This window comes from Solea solea, chromosome 20 (genome assembly GCF_958295425.1).
Source record: "Solea solea chromosome 20, fSolSol10.1, whole genome shotgun sequence".
In the NCBI taxonomy this organism is placed as follows: domain Eukaryota; kingdom Metazoa; phylum Chordata; class Actinopteri; order Pleuronectiformes; family Soleidae; genus Solea; species Solea solea.
The window spans coordinates 5,978,341-6,003,566 of NC_081153.1; the positions used below are offsets into that span (position 1 = coordinate 5,978,341).

At 43.5% G+C, this 25,226-nt stretch overlaps 1 protein-coding gene across 1 annotated transcript in view; it reads right to left on the reverse strand.

Annotated features, from left to right (window-relative positions):
- thsd7aa (thrombospondin, type I, domain containing 7Aa) overlaps window positions 1–24,612 on the reverse strand; it is a 120,408-nt gene extending 95,796 nt beyond the window's left edge. Inside the window, exon 1 of the mRNA XM_058619134.1 lies at window positions 24,153–24,612. Within this exon, the coding sequence (XP_058475117.1) occupies window positions 24,153–24,306 (154 nt within the window). The 5' untranslated portion in view covers window positions 24,307–24,612. The remainder of the gene's footprint in view (window positions 1–24,152) is intronic.
- Between the last annotated feature and the right edge of the window lie 614 nt (window positions 24,613–25,226).

Sequence of the window (25,226 nt, forward strand, 5' to 3'; positions counted from 1 at the left end):
ATGGTAATTAGGATAAGGTGGTTGATATAATCCAGGAGCGACAGCCGAGCCGTAGTCGACTCACGGATACAGCGGCGTCAGGTCACTGATGTTATTAACGTTACAAAAACGTAACACATTTTCCCAAAAAGTGACAAAAAAACACGTTATTTTTAGCGAACGTTTGTAGAAACAACTACAGAACAGGAATCTTAAACACGATTTGTTTACAAATGATGAGGTCGTGGAAAGACTGTGGCACGAAATACAATAAATCACTAAATCTGTATGTTGGCGTGTCAAATGTTCGGCTCGCAGGCCAGAAACCAGCCAAGCAGAGGGTCCAATCCGGCCCGCAGGATGACTTAGTACACATTATGATTAGACTCTAATCACAATCATGATGATGTTCAGATACCTGTGAATAAATATTCTGTGGCTTTCTCGATCCACTGCGAGCTGTAAGTCGTAATGCACGCGTGTAAATGGCAAACTTTAAAGGCATAATATTGTTGAAATTGCACTTAGGTCCTGAAGTGAAACATTAAAAATAAACTCAAAATGCAGATAAAACAAAACACAGAGGGGAATAAAAAAAGGAGCTTCGTTAAAGGCTAAAAAGACATCTAAGGGTTGTGTGTTCCAAAGTTTATGTGCGTAAGTAACAGAGGCGGCTTTGTATACAAGGAGGAGGAGGAGCTTAAAGTCAACTCTAATGTAAACTAACTGCTACAGGGAGCAGCTAAGCCTGGACTAATATTCTCTTTCTTCCTGGTTCTGGTTAATATACGAGCAGCAGAGTTTTGGATGAGCTGTAATCCGTCAGTCGTTTTCAATATTCAAGTCTGCTTGAGATAAAGTCATGTATTAGTTTTTCAGCATCTTTTTGTCCTAGTTGATTTTACTGTTTACTGAGATTAGGACATTACGTCTGATATTAGCTGCACAGTTCTCACACAGACGGAGCTGTTTACTACTAAGTGCTCCTCCTACTTCCACTGTAACTACCCAGTGTTACTTTTTTACTCACTCTAGTGCAATCGTCGGACGAAAACTGTGAACTTAGCGTAACCTTTCCCCCCCCCCCCCCCGCACCGCTGCTGAGTACTCTGTGTCTCCTCACAGTCTCTGTGCAGCCCTGCAGCGACTGACCCTTTACAGCCCTGCTCTAAAAGCATCTCAGAGTGTCGGATTATTGACCCCCGAGTCCGCGCGCCACAATGAATCCACAGACATGCACGAGGGGCACGAGGCCGCAGCCTCGCTGGTGGGCGTCGCCTTTATTCGTGCCCACGGGGAGAAAAGCCCTGTAATCTGTGCATTAAAAACTGAGGACATGTTACACTCTTTAAAAAGAGGTAATTACATTTACTTCAGCTCTGTCCAAGCTGCCTCAGAACAACTGGAAACAGACAACAAGATGTTGCAGCTGAACAAGCAGAAGCCTACAGTTTATTTTCTGCAGACCATGCAGCAGCTGGACAGCGAAAGAACTCATAAAGAATACATGAAGTTTGATTGATTGAGTGAGGGGCAAGTCAAAGCTGGATTTGATGAGGTGACAATACACAGCCCTGCAGCTCTACGCTGGAAAAAGAATAATAATCTCATTAATATAATGTGTTACTAAAGCCTTTTTACACTGAAATGAACGGGTTATACCTAAGATTTGTGGGTTTAACCCTTTAACACCGCACGCACTTTGCATTACCGTAACTATGTGACGGTTTGTGCTATGGGAAAAATTCCAGCGGTTTCTGAAAGCTGAGAAGGCAATGTATGGTTATTACGGCAATTTCAGTTGTGTTGTTCAGTTCTGTTGCAGGAAGCCGGTGAATCAGTGTCTTTGTCGCTAGGGAGGAGAGAGTTGGAGCTGTTCATAGTTTCCATTATTTTGGGCCTCTTTTTGGACAAAAACTCAAACAAATGTTATTTTAAATATGTTTTATATTGTTAAAATTTCAAATTTAACACACAAATTTTGGTGTTCATGTACAACTACGGTGTTTTTCTTCATTTAAAATTGTTAACACACAATTTTAAAATGCAGTAAATTGTAAATAACAGCCAGATAGTGAAAGTTATTCTGGAAAAAAAAAGGGCAAAAACACTTAAAATAAGCAAATAAAAGTCCAGACAGACATTTTGAGGCGTAGGTGTTAAAAGCTTCAGTGGTCAAGCTATGGGAGAATCTCATCTTTTATTTTTCAACTGATCCAGTTGATGAAATAAAAAATACCGGACAGTGTCCCAAGTTGTAAAAAGTAAGGTTTGCCACCAGTATTCACAACCACGACACTCACAGCGAGAAAATGAACGTGCAGCATATAACGTCGCTGCCAGCAATGAAGAACAAAGAAGAAATGAGCGTGTTCACCAGAGTCTTGCATTCCCATCAATGCCAAATGAGGCTGAGGCCAAAAAAAACTGCATGCACGGCAAAATCTTTTGACCCGACAGTTAATGCCCATTAAACACATTCCCATTGGTCAATGAGTCAAAAACTGTGACTCACAGACGAGACAATCGTCTGTCTGGACTTTACAGGGAAACAGTGTGATGACAGAAATGGGGGAATACGTCTCATTGTAATTAGCTTGCTGCATTGTGGCGCTCAGAGAGAGTCTGCTGCTCGCCTCGCTCTCATTAAGAAAAACTGGGCATCAGCAAAAAAAAAAAGGGGAAAAAAAGTCAGTGGGGAGTGGAGGAGGAGGAAGAGGAGGAGGTGGAGGATGAGGAGGAGGATCCTCCCCAGGAAAACTCAACATTATTGAATATTCTCCTCTGTTTTTACAGGGAGGGAGCGGCACTGCAGCATGTGTGCAGGGATGGGTGAAGATGTGGGGGAATGTGGGCGGGTCAGTGGCTGTGTTTTTGATCTGTCTTCCACTGCTGAGAAACACCAGGCTTTTACATGTCGAGTCCCCACTGACTCATTCACTGACTCATTCACTGACGGATTCATTGACTGATTCACTGTCAAACGCGTTATTCTCACTTCTCTACAAACACACGTTTGTAACGAGCAGTGATGTGACGGGAGCTCGCTCTACTCAACATGATTAAAGGAACACGCTGACAGGAATAAATAAAATAAAAGTAAACCAACATTCGGCAGAATTTTAAAATGTATTTTCATTGAAAATAAGACATGGGATTTTTGAGGCTGTCTCTGACATAGAGCCAAACCCCCCCCTTAGGAATTATGCGGAATTACCAAAACATTGTTGGCCTGTTTTAGATTTGTGTCAAAATATCGATTTAATAGTTAAAAAATATTGCATTTTATTTGTTTGAAAATACAACTTTCGTGTACTTGTGAAGCTGCCTGCTGATTGAAAAGTATCTTACGTTATAGATACTTATAGATAATTATTTTGTTTTTAAGTTCCAGGTGGACAGTGACTCCAAACCTGTGACTATACTTCCGGTCCATTGAGCTGTCACTCCAAAACCCCGTAGCCAATCAGCAGGCAGCTTCCTGAGGCCCCGCCCATGCTCAGAATCACAAACCATGGAGTGAGGGGGAGCAAACAAAATTCCCCGACTTTATGGCTGTAAAATTGTCAAAAAACGTTCAGTGAGTGAGTTCTTCTGCCCCTTTTTTATCAAGATAACTTCAACTTTCAATATCTGGCAGTTATTCAACCGCTTAGGAATAAGCCGATGTTTGTTTTTCTTAGTTTTATCTAGAAGGAAACGGTCTAGGAGTTACGGTAATGAGAAGTACGCATGGTAACAGAAGGGTTATAACAGTACATCCTGTACGTCCACGTTTGAGGCTGCTGCCAACCACACGTCAGACGCCAAACATAAAGCCATTCCATTTCTGCGAGCGGGCAAGCAAGTTATAGCCATTAAGGGAGGCGGGGCATTTTGTCGGTCTGTGACATTTTGTTTAACACACTGGCAGTATAAGTGATGAAGTGGAAAGAATCATTTTCTGGAGCGACGAGGTTCTGAATGGCTCGAGTGAATCAAGCCGTGCCTGCAAACGGAGCCTTAATGATGCGGATGTGTGCGTTACACAGAGACACAGAGAGAGACAGAGAGAGAGACAGAGAGAGAGACACACAGAGAGAGAGACAGAGAGAAGGCAGAAACTGGCAGTCTGAGGATGAATGTGTGCGATACACTCGTACATTTGTGAGAAGTGTGTCAGCGCCGCGTGCATTTTATTTTGCTGGCCAGTGGTGGCGAATCAGACACGCCAGGGAATGTCATTACACACACACACACACACACACAAACACACACACACAGACACACACAGACACACACATCTCAGAGCAGCCCAGTGAAGTCAAATAGACAGCGATGCTCGGCAGAGAGAGCAGCACGACGAACACAAGCGGACAGGTGGAGACAACAATCACATCAGCATCGGGAGGCTGAGGTGAAAGTTTGAAGACGAGTAAAAGGAAGGAAACAATAATAACAAAGATATATATATATCTATATATATATAAAAGTACAACTTTACCAGAGCTGTCAGACGCTGCCGGAGAGTATTCTGTAGCCGTGTCTCTCCTTTAAACTGATGTAGAATGACATCGCTGTGCTCAGGGCTGTGGAGCTGCTGATGTGGACTGAGCGCAGGCCAAAGTGAACATTTTAGGCTGCAGCATAAACACGGTGTAATAATATCCAATTGGTGATATATGTTGTTGCCCTTCCTGGCACAAATATTGATATTTTAATAAACAGTTTCTGCCAGTTTCACTCGCGGTGCCGCCGCTCAAATGAATGAGGGGGAACTTGGGGCGGAAGCTACCTGGAGTTGATGGCGGGATGATGGCGGAGAAAGAGATGCTCCATCCACGTTCAATACATAGACTTTATGCACTTTGGTCTCTATGTTGTGTATAAACTTTTAACTTTTCACGTTAAGATATCAGATATTGTGATGTATCGCGATATGATCGTCTTGCAATATATTGATTATTACAGAATCGTTGCTTTTGTGATATTATTGGTATCGTGGACCATGTATGGTGTATGGTATCGTGAGGTATACTGTGATTCCCACCCCTAGTAAAAATATTGCAGATTTGAGGCCTCTCAGACACTCGGATGACGATTTTTATGTCGTAAGAATGAACGCCGAACTCTTTAAGTGTGTTTTTTGGGCTCAGAAACCAGGTAATATTGCTGGTTGCAGTATTTATAAATAAAAGAGAACTCAATTCAAATAGACGTCTTTGGGAAAATTAGTCATTAGTCATTAGTGGACACCAGTGTGATTGACACCTGGTATCGTCCAATGGGAGCCTGGTTACAAGTTCCGGTTGCAAAAACCAGTGAAACTGCAAGTCTTGAGGCTTCAAAATGTGAGTTTGTACTGGAAAACGATCACAATTGAAGTCGATGGAGGTGAATTTTCATTTTTGGGAGAACTTTAAATACCAAGTCCTAACAGGGTCAGCAAAAGCCCTTTCTTCCAGCTGAAAACGATCAACTGTTCAATCTATTCTTTCACTGCTCTCGTTCATCGACTTCCACGACACAATTTCCCTCGAAAAAAAGGGTTTGCTGAATTGCACAGTCCTCTCCACACAATCCTTTCACCTCTTTTTCACAGAAGCAGCATGTTTCACGGAGCTGGTCGAAGGAGCAGAGAGCTCTCCACGGGCCATTCCGCCACGACTCTCCTCCTCCATTAACTTGGCAAACGTCTGCTCTGTAGCCAACAAAAAAAGGATGAACTGCCGCTCGTGAACAAGACAAACAAGACGGACTTTTCAAGGCTCGGTGACTCCGCTCATTACGGCCCGAGTGGTTCTTCATCTCCTCAGAGCAGTGACAGAGCAATCAAGGAACATGAGAGGTGGGATCTGCCTTTAGATAGATGAAGTGCAGACGTCGCAGGGGTAGGAAAAACATGCAGTCTCTCATCATCAATTGGAAACCTTTTTATTCCATGTGGGGATTTTTTCCTCCTTTATTCTGCTCGGCTTCAACCCCCATGTGTTAGTGAGGTGTTAGAACATCTGTCTGACCAGATTACCAGTGTGGAACTCACGCATCCAGACCCTCGTCCTCAATATTTCAGGGGACTTAAATGGAGATAACCACAGCCACGACAAGAAAAATGCAGACAACATATTTTTCATCTCATCAGGGATCAAAACACAATCGGAGCGCCGCTCTATGTTATTAACGGACACATTTGTGTTCCTCAAACCCATGTGCATTCTACTATTCACAGTCTAAAGTGACCGCAGCTCTTATATGAACAATTGTTTTGTTTGTTTTCATGTGTACATGACAAATGAAAACTCTTGTTTATATATACATACAGTATACATACATACGTCTTGTTTACCAGTGGATTCTATGGAGTGATCACTCCATTGTGAGTTCCCATCGCTCCGTTTTCATGGGTTCCAACAGCTCTGTTTCCTGCCAAAATGGCGTTGTTTTGATTCTGACTCGATGGTGCGTCAAGAGGAAGCCGTGACACATTGTTTCGTCTGGAGCAGAGGTGTCAAACTGGCGGCCCGTGGGCTACATTGCGGCGCCCCAATCGATTACACACGGTACACAGCGCATGGGGATGAGGCACAGCTGCCAGCGGGGTGATAGAATAGACAGAATATGTCATTTTTTAATAGTAATAATAAGACATTTGATTGTGATAATCACAGTATTATACATATATTAGCTTGTTTGGTGTTTTAATTACAGTTTTTTTTGCAAATGTTTTGATTTATTTCTGTTTTTTTGACATTATAATAGATTTTTTTACGTTTTTATACATAGGTTTACACCGTTCCATATCAAAAAGGGCACTTTTACTTTAAAAATATCATCACGAATAAATCTTTATTGTGATGTCATAATCAAATAATTGTTTTTCTGTAGTCCGCCCCCTCTTGACTCGACGAGACGCTCATTGGCCACGAGGGCATTTGAGTTTGACCCCCCCTGATCTAGAGGGTGTGGTTCATGGTGGTTCCCGAGTGTTAGGGAATGTTTCCCATCTTTTTTTGGATAAACACATAACAATCTTAACAATTAATATCTCATTTCCTGTTGTCGACCGGGGACACCAAAGGTGTGACCAAGTTAAATAAACCACTCAAAATTCAATCAGAGTCATAATCGGCTGTTTAATTTGTAAAACATGCTTAGTGTGGTGCTCTAAATGGGCTCTTGAGAAACTAAAATGAAAAAAAGACAATATTTATGCTTTAGGATTAAGTCATGAAATTGGTCAGATTTGAAGGTTGAAGTAGAGAAAAACAGGTTCATCAGCTAATGATCCGGCACCACTGTGGTGAGGCTACAGGAGCCCCTCCCCCCCCCAGCGCGGTGGGGAACCATCAATTGGCCTAAATTAACATTCATATTCACACCTCTCACCGACATAACCAACCGCACCTCCTGCAGTCATCTCACCCCTCCCCAGTAACACACAAACACAGCTTGCACTCAGAATCTGTAGTAAGAAGAAGATCTGGATAGGTACAGGACCCAGGTGGTGTGTCAAACTCCTGACTGAGAGTCCACGCAGACCAGATGGGCTGCCATCTTAACTCCACTCTTCAACAGATCCCTGGAGTCTTGGGAAATCCCACTCTGCTTCAAAACTTGCCCCCCACCAATCACCCAGATTACCCTGAAGAACTCGTCTTCTAGGACTCCCTGACAGCAGGTCTCAGTGGTTATACATCTGTTATCATGAAGTCCTTGGAGAGACAAGTGTTGACCCAGTTGAAGGACAACTTCAACCCGCCCCACAGTTTTCCAACCACACAAACAGATTAATGGATGATGCGCCGCGCCTCTAAAACATCACATCATTTTTCACATGGAACATTATTGTTACTTGTTTGTGTCAGCGTTCAACGCCATCATCAACATCCTGTGATTAGGTACGTTCAGCCGCACACTCGCCGTTCATTATTATCATTAAGAGTGACCCGATTACGTAAATAAAGTAGAAGCTCTGGACAAAAACATGGTGCCCCGCGGGGGGAAACAGGTGAAGTTGACATATAGTGATGATGAGCTTGTGCTAAATTTGCAGAATAAAATGAAAATCTTAACGGTGTCTGTGAGACAATTTAAAGATTTGAGGAAGGTCACATTTGCAGGTAGTGCCAGAAGTAAGTAGATAGGTGGGCAGGTAGGTAGTAGGGTAGGGTAGGTAGGTAGGCAGACAAGCGGGTAGGTAGGCAGCTAGGTAGGTAAGTAGGTAGGTAGTAGGGTAGGTAGGTAGGTATCTAAGTAGGTAGGTAAGCAGCTAGTACGTACGTAGCTATCTAGGTGGGCAGGTAGGAAGGTAGGTAGTAGGGTAGATAGGTAGACAGAAAAGCAGGTAGGTAGGCAGCTAGTACGTAAGTAGATATCTAGGTGGGCAGGTAAGTAGGTAAGTAGGTAGGTAGTAGGGTAGGTAGGTAGGCCGACAAGCAGGTAGGTAGGTAGGTATGTAAGTAGGTAGGTAAGCAGCTAGTACGTAAGTAGATATCTAGGTGGGCAGGTAGGAAGGTAGGTAGTAGGGTAGATAGGTAGGCAGACAAGCAGGTAGGTAGGTAGGTACGTAAGTAGATAGGTAGGTGGGTACGTAAGTAGGTAGGTAGGTGGGTACGTAAGTAGGTAGGTAGGTACGTAAGTAGGTAGGTAGGTGGATACGTAAGTAGGTAGGTAGGTGGGTACGTAAGTAGGTAGGTAGGTAGGTACGTAAGTAGATAGGTAGGTGGGTACGTAAGTAGGTAGGTAAGTAGGTAGGTAGGTAGGTAGGAGATTGTCCAGCTGCTCTTGACATGTATAAGTATAAAAAGAATAAAACAAAAAACAGATAAATATAAAAAGCAGAAACTATATAAATAAATGACGCTGTGGTCGCCGCTTCACAGACGTCTTGTGACATCTGATGAAAATTTTGTCCCCAACATTTCACATCACTTCAGAAAATGTTGATGGAACCATTTGCCACAAAACATTACAATCAAACAGTTCCTTTTTTTTCTTTGCAGACTGTACAAATGTAAAACAGTGACTGGTAGACCAGACGGAGAGTATTTAGCCTTTCATCGTCAAACCAAAGAAAACATCTAAAAGCCTTTTTGTAAAACATCCATAATGCGAGCGCTAATCACATCATTACAGCCCTTCTTCACTGAGACGTGGCATTATAGTGTTGCATCTCTAAAAATGTACCGCAACAAGAAAATCAGGATGGCCACACAGAGTCGGCATGAGCTCTGCTCCCACACTGATGAGAAACAGCAGGCAGAAGGAAACAGGGTAAACAGGGTAAACAGGGTAAAATAAGAGCTTTCCTAAAGGAGAAAAAAAAGCTCTTGTTTTTCATTCTGTTTGCAAACAGGCTGTCAGTTTGTGTGCACTCTCTCTGAAGAGTTCAGTAGCAGAGGAACATTAGTGAATTTGTCCTCCAGACAAACTGTACGTGCTTTTACTTCTTCACTGTTAAGAGAACATTACATCTTGCATGAGATTGTTGCCGTGCAATATTATTTTAACTTGGCTGCAGTAATTTAACTCATGCAATAACTCTCAACTGTGTGCAATATTTTTTAACTAGCTGCTGAGACTTCTTTTTCTACTCTGTTTCTTTTTTGTTTTCATTCTATTTTACTTGTTTGTGTATGTATACAATGACATTAAAGGCATCTTAAATCTCATCTTGTAGTTGCTAATTGGGCCGTTTGACATCTAACACAACTATCTATCATAGATATATACACATAATTAACCCTTTACAGGGTTCCAAACAAGACCTTTTTTCGTTTTGTTACATTTTCCAAAAGGTTTTTATTTCCATGAAAGTACCATGATAGATGTTTCCTTGCCCTTACACGTGTAAGAATACACAATTAAAACACACAAATAAAGTGAGAGGAACGTTATTTTAGAACCTTTTGGAACAGTGTTTCCCAATCCTGGTCCTCGGGTCTTCCGCTGTCCTGCATGTTTTACATGTTTTCCTGCTCTAACACCACCTGACTGACTGATTTCATCAACTTCCTATCATTAGTTTTAAAGATATTCCTGTCGATGCAGGAGAAGACCGAGCCATATGACCGGACTTTCTGCATTCTGGAGCTGCACTTGAAGGGGCAGGCCTCCAATGATGCAGATTTGGGTGTCTCCGGATGTTATCAAATGTAGTTCTTTGCCCAGTAAAGGGTTAACTAGTGGCTGTTCCATCTATAAACGCTTGCATAAACATGCATAATAAGGTGTTTTTGACAAGAGCGTGTCTCTGTTGTTATCAAGCAACCACAACCTGGGAGCTGCAGAGACGACTGAAGTTACTGCAGCTTCACTAAAGTAATCAACAAGGGAAAACCGAAACAAAGAAAAACGGATTATCAGCACCTCAGCTTTGATACATGCGTGGAGAAAATATAAAATCTTGAAGTACCTGCTGCGTCCTCTCCTTCACCGACTGATTCAGGAGCTTTACCTGGTTGACGGAGGTTTATTTCAGAGTCAACAAAGAAGCAGTTTGAGCAGGAAAATATGTGCTGAAAGCACTCGCTGCATTCCAAAAAAAAGTAATCTCGGCGTGACAGAAAAACCCAGATAAATCTCTTGTTTGTGCAAGGCATTCTTCTGCACTAAAAAATTGCATTTGTGTGCACAAAAGATGCCGCGTGTGAAGAGCCCCTCAGGCTGCTGAAGGCTCTGCTGGAGGGATGAACAGCAGAGTATCCTCACAAAGTTATTTTGGGTGGAGTGTTTTTAGCACAGTTGTTGATATCCGTGGCGTGTGTGTGTGTGTGTGTGTGCGCACACACTCTCTCCCTGCGACCCAAATTCATTCATGACCTACAAAATTACTCGCCGAGGCCGCTGCAGAGAAACGACAGTGTTTCTTCAATGAGTTGCCACCGTTGCCACTACTGCACTACTTTCCGTGTGGCCGTTCTTTAAGTCGAACAGGAGAATAAAGAGACGAGTGGAATGGATGACAAACCTCGTGGAAGAAGAGGTTGGTTTCATTTGTGTCATTTTTCATCTGCGTGTGTCTGTCTACACTGCCTGGAGTGACTGGAGTATGTGTGAGTTACAGGCAGCGGTCCATTCATCATACTCACGGCAGTCACTGAGCTGTACTCCACCTTCAAATCATCCTCCTCTTTCTTCCCCACAATGCACCATTAACCCCAGTCGCACTGCCGCTCTACTCCACCTGTTGGATCATCAGGTTCGCACGGCGTGGGACTCACTCTGTGTGGACCTGTAGTCGAGGACTTCGATATACGACATGGATTTCTACTGCTGACCTCATTTCAAACCATATTAGCACAGCAAGAGGAGTGGCTGCTGCACAAATGAAATAAAGTAAAAAAAAAGCAGACGTTTTGTGCCTTAAAGCCACTTCTGGCTTGATTTGATTGGCTGCTTTGGCAAAGTGTGACATTCAACTCAACTCAAACTCGAACTATTTCTAGAGCACATTTAAAACGACAGCAGTCGACCAAAGTGCTGTACAGTCGGGGGCACAGGTTACGTACAAAAATATGTAAATACATAAATAGATAGAGAAAAAGAGGGTTTTAAGGGAAGATTTAAAGGTCTCGAGGGGCTGGGAGGTTCTAATATAGAGAGGGAGACTCCGTAAACCCTGGGCACAGACCAATATTTTTCAGATTGAATCATTTCTTTGTCGAATGGAGCAATGAAACCACAAAATATTCACATTTAAGAAGCTTAATAATAATAATAATAATAATAATAACCATAATAATGATAAAAAAAACCCTCTAAAACCCAGTAATCCATTTTCAAAACAGTCGATTCATTGTTGCAGCCCTAATGGGAACAAAATCATTGTACTAACATGTATTATAATGTAATAATTAGCAACCATCTGTGGCTACATCACACACAGTTTGTGTTCATGCGATCGAAGAATATTTGCGTGCAATAGAGCGAGATAAACAGTAGAGGCTGTTGAATCTCACTTCTAACAGTATGGTTCCCTGTGACACTAACACTTTTCCAACAGCTCAATTCTCTTCTTGTACATCATGTTCCCGATCACGCACCTTTGCAAAGGAAGCCGAGAAAGCTTTGGCTTTCGTTTTTTCACCCTGCATATATTACCAACGTGCCTTCTGTCCGCAGTCTGCACTCGGGAGAGTTTATACGTAGACACGTCATCACCAGTCAGAGATTTGTGACCCACAGAGCACTGACGCTCCTCTCAGAGCTAGTTTCACGTCACATTATGAGACTTGACCCAAATGTAAGACTCACTAAGTCCAGCCACACTCACTCACTCACTGAACTGCACTGTGGTCATTTAAGTGTTAAATGTGGTCCGGTCACGCAGAAGATTTTTTTCTGCAAACCATATAAATATTGCACAGAAAAAAAAAAAGTTTGAATGTGACGGCGAGAGGTTTAAGACCACAGTTCAAGTCCAGGTCACCAACAAATCACAGTGAATCTCCATGGATTTTGCAGTCTTATGAGAAATTCCACTGTGTTTGTGGACAAAAAGAAGACATTTGAGAACATCATCATTTCCAGATCAAGGTTTTTTAATGTTCTCTGACATTTTATGGACCAATCGGTTCATTGTGAAAGTAATCGACAGATTAATAAATTATGAAAATAATCAGTTAGTTGCAGCTCTGGCCTAAGTAACTAAGCACAGGTTACACACTGTGTCCTTAAACCGAGACATGTTCATCACCAGGAAATAGTTACCAACCCTAAGCAAAAAGCACCTAAAACCACACAAAGATAGACCAAGAGTTCCTCTGGTTTGGAAATGTCATGGCTGCTGCACCTACAGCAGCTCCTACAGTATTAATAACTGGTATTATTTATCCATTAAATCCATTAAACCTGTAGAAATATAAGATAGTTAGTTCTGATAAATTGTAAAAATGCCACCCGACAATCCTTTGACAAACGGAGTAGTCGAGGAGGAACATAAACCTTTGAGATCTATCTAAGCATCTATATCATTTACTTACAGGCTAATATGTCAAGTCCTGGGTGATGGATGTGATGATATTGACATCAAAATGCAGTCAGGATAAGAACAAGTGAGTCTCCGGGAAAGATAAGCATTAAAAGAGGAAGGAGATGAACACAGTAATTTAATTAGTTATTTAATGAAGTCCTGGCTGCTTGTTGAAGGAGCCTGTCAGCGTCTGCCGGCGCGCTCTCTTCCTCCCTCTTTAATTTTCTTTTGTTCGCTCGCCGCTGCCGACAGATGGTCCTTGGAGGATTGTGTGGTCATTGGTGGCTTGTGTGCAGAGTCATGCACATGTCTCCTGTTCCGTTATGTTGTGAATGAGTGTGGGGGTTTTCCTTCCCCTCACATTTACTGTTTTTATGTCATTGAGACTGAATTTGATGTCACTTTCTATTGGTTTGAATGAAAAGTAATGATGGAAAAGCGGTATTTTTGTGAAGATGTCACCTTCTGAAACTCTTAATACAATTATAGGCGTCTGGTTTGATGCTAAATTTGCATTGCATGTGAATAAATTATAAGACATTTGTTCCTTTAAATGCAACAAAAGAGCTTTCATTGCAGAGTAGCTAAAAGCTATTTGGTTTAAGTGATGATATTGCATTTTTTTCATCGTGTAAAAATGTTTGCATGGTGTATGATACATGGTATATAGTACATTATGGTGTTATGGATGTGGCTCTAAGAGCTTTTATGTCATAATGTTAGTATTTAAAGACCTCGACAATTAACATTTTCTCCTTTAAATCTCGCCTTTAATTAACGACACTGATTATGAATATGCCTCCACTTTAATTTAATACACATACTTGCCTTGTCTCAATTAACGGGTATGTTTGCTTATCAGTGAACGTGAGATTAAGCGAAACGTGGAGCGCTGGAGTCTGGCGGCACAGTGCCACGTCATTTCTTTCTCCATGACGACTTGGAACTTTCAATTTAACCTCTCAATCACAGGGGGCAGCAAACTGCTGCTGTCTATTTTATGTTTCCACGACTGGTGCATAATTTATTGAAGTGTGTCTGAGTGAGTGTGTGGCTCTTTTTTTTTGACCATGAAACAGACGGCTCACTCGCCGGGCTCTGGTCGTGTTGTGCCTTCCGTGGCCTCCTCGGGGCCTCATTAGGCCAAGGATGACTGGTGTGGCCGTGTTTGTGTCTACCAGGGAGCCACTGCCCCCAAGACCTGATGAATAATACAGCGGTGACCGCAGTTAAAGTGCTGCTATTTATGGGAGTTTCCACTGCGTGTAGCCGGCACAGAGAATAAATACTTAATATCTCATACCTCTCCGTCTATCTCTGTTTTCTAACTCTCAGCTGGATGAGGTTTAATTTAATTAAATCCAAAACAAGACTAGGAGTCTCAACCCCCCTTAGAGGCTGTAATACAGTATTCATGACACAACACGTGGCACAGGAGTCGGATCGTACAAGTAAAAGTTTAGCTCTCTTTATTATGCATGACAAAAGAAACGATGTTTTCAGCCGTGTCCATGTGGTTTGTCAGCAGTTTACTACATTTCTCTCACCTAAGGTGGAAAAGGATTCACACTTAACCTCAGACTGGCTGTACTGGTTAGTATCGGTGCTTTTCCACTACCCAGTTCCAGCACGCCTCGGCTCTACACGGTTTGGTATGGTTTTCCATTCCTATAGTACGTCTTTTTAACTGATCTACACTTTGGCTACATTGTGTCGGATGTTGCGCTCATGACTCTTCCAGTGACGGCAATCGGTGGCCGGCAGTCTGTCACTTGGAACCTCAACAGAGCAGGTATTAAAAAAGTACCAGGCACCAGGTTGGTTTTGTTTAAGCAGGTAGGTTCTGTGTTGTGCCCGCTGATATCGGTTAATACCAAATCTGTGATTTCAATATCTGTATCAATCCATCCCAAGTATTGGGATGGCCACTGAGCAACACCCAGGGAGCGATGGAGCATGGGCTCCTTTGCTCAGGGGTTCCCCAGCCTCAGTGGGTGACTCAAACCTCAAGTTCCTTTTCCACTTGGCCATGGTCTGCCCGTCTCTTTTCCAGCTGTCCTGTTATTATAATTTCCCTGTGTCAATATCCTGTTTGCTGTATGTCTCTCACACTCCCCCTCTCTGTTGACGCAGGTGAACGTCTCCTTTTGTCAGCACTTGAGTGATTAAAAACACATAAACAGCACCAAGCACCTAACATCGCTCTGTGTGCGCGCCTGAGTCACCGAGGCTTATTATGCAGATGATACTCAAGGTAACGCCAACATGTCTAAGTCTGATGACCCACTATTGCATCATTAGTGTCATTATATCATGTCACCAAGTCCCATTACCCGAGGCTTTCCCCTTATTAACCCAAATGTAATTATGGCGTTAGACCAGGGGTCGAGCGACCTGCGGCATGCAACTCTTAAGCTCCTCTCCAGTGGCTCCCTGGGGCTTTTCTTCAAACACTGTAAAACCGCAAAGCCGAAGACTGCGTGGTCTTGATTGTGTGAGAGAAGATGAGGAGACGGTGAGGATTGGATGAAGGGGAATGTCCATCTGTTGAGATATTTTGTGTTATAAGTGGTCATAATGTTCATATATTATCAGAGTAAGTAGCACATGGATATAGTAGTTGAATCTACATGGTTAAGTACTGACCTCGTCGCTAAGTATAGCTCAGGTCTAAGCCCACTTTCAGTTTCTGAGAAAATATTTAGTGTCACCGGACTTTGTTTATAGAAACGATTCAGTGAGTGAACGGTGAATACATGAATACATGAATACATACATACATACATGTGATTCCTCACGTTCTGTGCTCACTGTCTGACGATAAGAAGTGCCGGCTGAGGTCTTAGATCATATCTTTTGCTGGAGGTGATCGCTAATAGAAGCTGGCATCGAGAGGAAGTGGCAGGTTGATCCCTTAATGCAGCTCAGGCCAATCCTCCGGCACGTTTCCCACAGCTAATCGAGCCACAAGGGGAGCATGAGTGAGCCAAAGAGAAACAAGCCGGTTTTATCCGAGCGCGGGGAGATAGTCCTAATCACCGTAATGTGGTTAGCAGGACTCGTATTGTTCTGAACCACAGGCTACACCCACACACACAGTTGCTTGGCATTGGAAGGACCTTCCTTTTGGCTGTCCAACACCTTATCCACATGCTTCTCACTGTCTCTAGGTGTCAGTGAGTGAGTGGAATTTTTTTGGTGAATATACTATAATTTGGGGGTTTCATGGGTGATACATGGATCCCGAAGATTAGGGATGGCAGTGGTGATAGAGAGGGTCGTCTTCAAACCAGGAGGTCAGGGGATCAATCCCCAGATCCTATAGTGAGGAGGGCATGTGTAAAAATGTGTACGCGCTGATAGATGTTTTAATATCCCATGTATGGTATGCACAACTCAATTCTGATTCAACTACAGAGCTGCAATTGATGAGAACACATGTGGTTTCCTAGTGAGTCCCCGATTGCACAATTAAAATCTGTAAGTGCCTCCATCAACCGAGAACTGCTTTGTTCTGCTGTCAGCAGTGACCAAAGGGCAGCGGAGCTGGTCAGTCTGATGTCGCTCCAATGACAGGTTGTTATTTACTTTCTTCTTCTTTTTTTGCACGCACATATTTATAAAGATCTCGTCGAAGCCCCCGACGTTTCCATTAGCACCCTTATAGAGGCAGACATTTACAGTATGCTGTATAGACACTGCCATCCTCTTTTATTTCAGCTGTATTGGTGCACGTCTCCTGAAGACTGAACAGTGCAATACCACAGGGAACTGTAGGGGGCAGTGTAGCCAATAGTTCAAGGTTTAGGATTTTCCAACTTTAGCAAGAAGCTCATCAACAACAACAACAACAACAACAACAACAACCTTTTCTTAAGACGTAGATCATCACAATCTCCCGCACCGTCACCATTGTGGTTTCTGACAGAGAACCTCGACTTTGTGCTGCCCTCTAGTGGACGTACTGGTTTATAACATGTCAAAGTTACCAACACAACAAAATATAATGTATATATATATATATATACATATATATATATGCAGTAGAGATGTTCTACCCACGGTCGTAGGGGTCATAAAAATTAACTAATCAGATTTGTTGTGACATATTAGCGTGGGTTCAGGTCAACAAGTTAAAGAAAATTGTTGGCTCAGGTCGATAATAACACAGTTTTTAATGAATTATCTTCTTTTAGTCGGCACAATAAGCCACGCTAGAAATCAAATCTGCATGAAAAACCTATGATGAGTTTCCTTTCTGCTTCTGTTCCATGGATGCATTATAAGAACTGGATGTAGCTCCGCCCCCTCTGCCTTTAAGACAGTTTTATTCCCAGTGGCCACAACAGGAGAGACGCCTGTAAAAGTTCCACAGGACACCTCGAGACATGGACACAGACATTTATAGATCTTTATTTTCTATATTTTTAAGTCATGGAGTAAAACCGTCCTCAAGGCCATAAAAAGCAAAGACAAATCTTATTTCCCAGAGTGACGTCACAGCTGTGTACGAGCACATCATGGAACCGTACGATATGAAAACTTTATGGGAAATGTGAATAAATGAAGGCGATGGGGGAGTTTTTCTTTTACACTTGTTAAAATATTACATGCAGCATTTAATTTCAAACTTATTATCGATGTATTAACGAGCCGCTGTGTCGGATTCATTGAGCAGAGAGTCTGGATGTGAACACCTGGTCCACCTGTAAGGGACCACAGTGGCTCCTCGGTGCTGCCAGCCATTTTACGAACCAGTCCTGCCTGAGGTGAAGAATTGGCTGCTGTCAGCGCTGTGTATTTGCAAAAAAAACCCTGTTATCAAACCCAGGAGTGTATTTTCGTCTGCACCGGCCTCTTGTCAGCGACAAGAAGAGGTGGCGGTCCATGCAGTGGAGAAGCCCCCGGATCGAACAACACTCTACTCCTGTGTAATTACTCAGCCTCCATGGGCGCACTGCATGTTGGTGTGCAATGTGACAGCAACACTCCTCCCCCATTGTCAGCCCTTCTCTCTGCAAGTAATGAGGGATGCCACACACACACACAATGCCCATCCCTGTGTGCATGTGTGTGTGTAAATGAATGGGTTCTACTATTACTGGAGTGCAAAAGAAAAAAAAACTGAACAAATTGCACTCTGTTATCTTACTTCAAATTCCTTTTTTTTTTTTTTCATGTCAAGTAAGAAAGAATAAGATTGTGTGAAGGAGGATTACAGGACTGATTATAGATGCTAAGTTGGGCACATGCACCTGTGTTTCCGCTCACATCCACAGCACCTGAGGCAGCCCACCAGGCAGAATTAAACAGCTGGATTTAGCCGCTTCAAACCCACACAGAATTATGGCTGCAATATGGTTGATGAAAACAGGAATAATTCCAGCCGCCTACACACGGTGCCTTGACAGCGGCTCCTCGAGCACAGGCCCGCGCAACACTTGCAGCGTCTTAGCTACACAACAAATGTCTTTTAATTACTCGCGAGCGTCCGTATGTTCTGTCGTCGTCTGGCATCAGCTGTGCACGAGGAAAAGGAAGGAAAAGAGTTAAGAGGTTTCCCATCGCTCCGAGCTGCACATGCCGCTACACGCCTGGTCTCCGACAGCTTGTTTGTCGTCAAAGTTAGGAGTATTAGCTAGAAAAGCATAAAGACTGGTCCTGAGGAGACACTGTCCTGCATGTTCTGAGGTGTTTCCCTGCCCCAAATACACCTGCTTTAAATGACTCAGGTGAATCAGGTGTGTTGGAGCAGGGACACATCAAAAACATGCAGGGGCAGTGGCTCCTCAGGATCGGGATTGAGAAACACTGATCTATCCACCGATACATCACAAGGCTCTTAATCAAAAAAAATGACATTCACAAAGACTCACTGCGAGTCAAAAAAGAAAATCAAACATTATATCCCAATAATACATCCCCCAAAACCCATCATCACTGAGACTTCCCTGACACTCTGACAGACTTCCATCCACACACCCATTAATCACCACTCCCACTTGTCAGGAAGGTGTCGCAGGCGCTCACTCAGTCTCAGAAAATGACTGTTGCTGTGTGTGCGGAGGAGGGCTCGTAAGAAAGAAAAAAGGACAACCTGGCAAGTTTTGAAATAATGCATCTTTTCCTTGAATCAAGCTACTTTTACGGTAAATTGGGTGTTTCACCATAATCTGCCAGCTCTGTGTTGCCGTGTTGGAAGAAGTCGTGAAAAGGCCTTAAGTGAGCGCTGCTCTGGGGAATAAACCTTTATTGTGAGCGCAAAGCGAGGAAATCAATGGAGGCCGGTGGTGGAATAAGATTGGATGCGGGCGTCGGACTGAACTCTTCTTCCCAGTTTTGCGGGTGAAATAACAACGACGCCCGTCTTTATTTAGCTGACCACACGAGGTCCATTAAGTTCATCACATGGTCCTTGTTACTTCTATGAGAACATGTATTTAAATGAACACTTTCCGTGTCACAGATGCGAGGAACTGTATCACCTTTATCTGTCGACCTCTGCCTCACCCACAGCTGATTAATGCACTGGTGTAAATGGCTGAATAAAGCACTTGACACTTGATCTGGAGAAGCTGCTGTATTTCACCGCGCACCCGTCCCACCCCCCCGGCTCCTTTTCACCGCTGATACCCTCATGAGACCCCTCTCACTTCTGAGGTTAAAGGTCACCTTAAGAGAAAGAGAGGAGGGGAGGGAAGAGGGTGACAGTGGCAGTGTTTGTGTGTGTGTGTGTGTGTGTGCCTGAGAGGGGGGCGGTTAGAAAAGGGAGCTGGAGGGTCTGGTTTATTCTATGGGGACACTGGAGGAAGAACAAAGAGAGGACCATGTGACTCGAGGTGAAGCCTCCTCTTTCTTTTGTGTGCCACATGGACACGAGCATCTGCGGCGAAAGGCCCCAAACAGAGACGTACGCCGCGCCAAAACAATGCAGAGACACTGTGTTGTTTTCACGGCGCGCGTGTGTGCGTGTGTGCGTGGTGTTGTTCGTTTGCATAGCTCTGAAGCCGGCATTCATCGGCTCCTTCTGATGCTGACTGGGTCCGGACAGGGGAACTGCCCCGCTCATTACCATCAGTCATCGCTCTGGCTTGTTTGAGTCTGCACAGGCTGTTATTGTCCTGCATCGGACCAAGACGTCTCCAGCCACTCTGGTCCTGTAAGTGGTTTGAAAGGTCCAATGAGGGCAACACCAAATACAGATTTTAGGGCGTATAGTAAGCCAGCAAATTATTAGATTTTGTGTAAAATGTGTAGAGTTTTCAGTACTTCAGTCGTAGAACGTAGTCCGTAACCTCTAAGATGACTAAACTCTAGTCCGCTTCAAGGAGATGGTCTCACTCAAGTGTTTGCAGAGGGAAGAACGGCTAACAGACAGCAATAACGCCGCCGCTTCCATCCGTCCCAACTCTTCCTCCTCTGCTGGCTGATGCTGTCTTTATCTCAGTGTGAGACGAGACACTCGGATCAATGAATTTGTTATTTCGCAGTCGTCACAGTAGACGATTTGTCTGTTGTGAAGACGTTAAGCGTTTGTTTTCTTCCTCCAGTTCTTTCACTCTGACAAGTCACATGTGAAAAGCCAAGGATGAGGCAGATTTGTGCGCTCCATGCGTCATCACAAATGACATTTACTTCATCATGTAATGGATGTTTATGAGAGATAAATGAGGTCATTCTGCAGCTCCGCAGTTTGCTTATGTCCTTGTCATCCAACCTAAATGTCCATATGAGTCACCTATTCTCGACATAATGGACCTGTACTAAATAGTCTGTCATCCCCGTAACAATGGCACAATGCATAGCAACATTCTAAAACAGAGCAGCAGACCACAGATGGCTGCAGAACAGACATGGATGCAAGAAACAATGCAGTCTGTTGGTAATTAACAGGGGTCCGCTGAATGAAAGTGTTCTGCTCCGGCGAATCGTCCGTCCAGCCGCTACTGCCTCTCAAAGGTGCAATCACATGGTTGTAATGGGTTGTAATAAGCAACACAATCTGTCTCATTGCTTAATTTAGTTTTTATTGACCCCTAATATCACCTGGGGTGTCATCTACTAAACTAAAAGATAGATTCAACCAAAGGCTTTATTTGGCCTGTATTCGGCCCTGGAGGTGGCCACCATGACTTTAGAAACGTACTTCCATCACTGTTGAAGGAACAGCCTCTGGACTTTTCTTCAGAATTAACCAGTTTTAACAAACAAAAAAAGGGAACCAAAGATGTGGCAAATCCTCTGTGTGAATGCATCCCTTAGGAGCTAAACAAACACTTTCCTCTGGATAGTACCAGATGACTGTGGGAGGAAATCCTACAGGGCAACTCGAGGAACAAGAAAATAATCCCCAACCTTCTGTCTGTGGCTTCTGTGCTCTGAACACTGAGGCAACACAAGTCAATCTTCTGCCAAATGACTCTGCACACGGTGCCAAATTACACAACACCACAAAAGTCCGTACATATGCAGGTGGCATTGGGGAATAATGCTTCATGACCACTCATATGTTTGAGTCATTGAGCATTTCTGGCCTGGTTAAACATCAGCCTTGGTAGTGGGCCACGGGGGATTATTCAGTAGATTAAATACGAATATTACCACAGTTCATTTATTGAAATTGTACCATTTCCCTTGGTACTTGTACACATATTGCATGGAACACTCTTGAGAGCCCCACCTCACACATTACTCCTGTGGATAATTGCCGTCGCCTATCTGTACCAGAGGAGCAGATTAAGCCAATTTGTCACAAAAAAAACAAATAGATTGGGGTGACATATTCCTGAATCTCCTCAACAAATCAAGCTATTTGCTCCTGTCACCACAGGAGAAAAGCTGTGTTGTTGTGTTGAGTAGGTGTGGATTCAGGACTGGAGTAAGGAGAGGAAGACGGGATCTCATTAAAAATGACACAGCAAAGGGGAAAACCCAACAAGCGCTGACATTTAATTGTCATTCATCTAAACACCAGTGCCACAGTCCTGTCAGGGAAATAAACCGGAGTCGGGGAAGCTGAGTGCCAATGCACTTAAGCTGAGAGGAGACACACATAAACATGTCTATACTGAATCTAGGTTAACTTTGTCTAGTCAATCTGCTGCAGGTTTTTTTTTCTATCCTTAATCTCCTCCTCTGTCTTAACACAGTGAGAGGTACGGCACATGATACAACAGAGTGTGAACGACGACGCTCGAGACCACAATTAAATCATCACCAAAGGTGTTAACAGAGTACGACCTTTGATTGAGTTGATACTTGATATTATATACAGACAAGCTGGAAACAGGTACCAGTCTAAACAGCAGTTTATAAAATGCCAATGATAGTGACAGTGACAGTGTGGTAAGACTTTATATCACATATAGTAACAATAGTAGTAGGGAGATAATATTGTGCGACAATATTAAGGAATAAGGACATACAATCAGATTAAGACCATATTATTTCCAAAGTAAAAGCAATGTAATAGCTTGGGAATGAGAATTACAATTGACTGCCTTCAGTATAATACATTCACATCAAAATGTTGGGTATCAAAAATGATAATTACTATATTTTCAATTTGAAACTAAATCTCCTCCTAATGTCCTGCACATATTTTCCATTGTTTCCAAGCTATTACTTGGTGAATACTATAGAAATAACCCAACCCAAAGCTAGTTCCACTATGTTACTGGACTAGTGTAACCAAAAGTGTCAATAATCCCATTTGGTAGTCGGTAATGTTGTTGATTTTTGAACGCAGCGTAGGGCAATATGATAAGGAAACACCAGTTGTGAGCTGATGGAAATATAAACATCAATCCTTGATGATTTGCTTGAAAAGTTGACGTTGAAATCTGTTGAAATTGTCTAATTGCACAACCCTGTTAGTGCAGCTTAACTTAAACTGTCCAGCTGTGCTGAAAACAGAGGAGCAAACCAGCAAAACTCTGGACACAGTGCAATAAAATAACAGACTGTAACTCCATTTCAAAATAAACAGCAGGAATATGAAGAAGCTGGTGAAGCAACAGTGAATCGTAATTGCTCACGGACAACAGATTTTCCCAATCGCAAATGCAGGTTATTACCATGTATGGATTACATCTCAGATTCCCACTAAAGCCGGCATTGATCCCGTGCAGCCTGAGCTGCATCGCCCGGACTACACCAATTGATTGGCCCCTACTGGTGAGAAAGAGCTGCTGTGGTCCCAGTGAAACCAGCACATTGATCCAGAGAGGCAGACAGAGATTAGACAGCAGAGAAAAAGAACATTGATCCCCAAGCCGCATCCAAAGGGCACTCCTGTCCTGATGGGTTGAGGGAGAGCCAAACCCCCTCCTCCACACCCACCCGCCCCAACTCCTGCGTCCCTCCTTCTCGTACTCCTTCACTTTGCTCGCTGGACCATGCATCAGTATTGTGTTGCTCTGGCCATGTGCCGCTCTCTCGCAGTGTATGAGCAAGCGACCAGTGGGAGGCACCACCCAAAACAGCAACACCAGGGGAGCCTTGTAATGTACTGCCCAGCTGCCCGACACTGTGAAGCTGCAATATAATAACAAATAACTCATATTTATTCCATCAACTTTCACCCACAGGTTAGTTTTCACTATCTGATTTAAAAGCGTGCAAGTATTTGCCCCCCCCCGCACACGTGACCACGGTGAACAACACCATCAATTGCACACATGTCAAACTGTGATAAATGAGTCCAATAGCTGCACGGGGCAGCGGCGGAGTCCCAGATGCTTCAGCCTAGAATGAGGGAAAACGCAGCCCAGCACAGCCCGCTCCTCGAATGCTCAGTTGTGGAGTGAAGAGACGTTCACCTCAGGGACTGCAGTAAATATGTTACCCCCACTACACTGTAACAAGATGGCTCCAATGCATCAACTCTGCCACATGCATGTCCAAAGGAGAAAAAAAGGACTCAAGAAATTAACTTTTGTTTTAAATCACCAGTTTCTCTTCATTTGCACAATTGTTTGATGCTCTCCGCAAAACATGAACAATACTTAAGCTACAAATACATCAAAAGAACACCACTTTGAGCAAGTTCTCCAGCATCCCCGCATCCTGGTATGTACACAGACATTCACATACTAATGTTTCATCAAGGCTGCCACAATAGCAGTAAATTGTACGTTCATCCATCAACCCCAGCATCTGCAGGAACCCCTTTTCCCCACAAGCCCTAGAGAGGAGTTTCAGAAGAGACGGTGGACCGTACCTGTTTGCCAGATGTACACAGGTCTATTTTCCACTGCGGTTTCTGCATCCAGTTCCCAGATGGAGAGAAAGAACAGCGCTAACCTCCAGAGAGAGGGGAGGGGTGCACTACTCGAGACTCCCAGTGTCCCCGCAGCTCTGACGGTCAGCCCCATGGCCACCGCACGGCAACTACTGTAGTTCCCAATGCAGTCCAGAGGAAAAAGGCAAGCCTGGCCACGAGGTACGGAACTGGACTTAAGTGTGGTTTCTGCTTTGTCCACACCAGTGTGTCCAAGAAAGTAATCCCGGGCAGACGGGGCTGAGGTCTTCTCTCGCTCTCCGGCTCCTCTCCGATTCTCTTTCTCTCTATGCTCCTAATGAGAGAGAATGAGGTCTGGCAGCTATAAAACAGGGAACAATAGATCCCTAAGCACAGCCTGCTGCTGCTCTATGCCGTCTTGATGCACCACCTCCCTCTCTCCCTCTCCCTCTCTCTCTCTCTCTCTCTCTCTCTCTCTCCCTCCATCGCTCACACACACACATAGCAGACACATGCACACACGCCCACCCTCTCTACCCTCCCTCTTTCTCACTCATCCCTCAATGCTAGAGGAAGATGCTCTGTGCTTCGACTTGAGAACAAAGTCAAAATAAAACACAAAATAAAAATTTAAATCATGCTCTGGTTTAGAGGAAAAGGTCAAATAAAACTGGGATTTAAAAAGAGGGGTTCCACAAGGCTCTGTCCTTGGTCCACTGCTCTTTACGACTGCACATAAATCGTTCACAGAAAATTGTGTCATTGAGCAGAGGTGCATCTACGCTGATGACATTCTTAAATGCATCTGAAAAAGAAACAATTTCAATCTTTAGTATAGGCTATTGTGCAAGGGAAAATGGGGTGGAGGCTGATTGTCATAAGCCCCTCCTACCAGGTGAGCATGGACAGAGATCAACGTTACATGCATGAGAGATGACCCAAGGCAATCTCTCATCTCCTGGAAGGCTGAGTCTGTATTGACATGTTTTGATGAGTTCACTCATTCACTGTTCAATTCTCTTTCAGACCTTTTTGTACCTTTTTTATTAGATG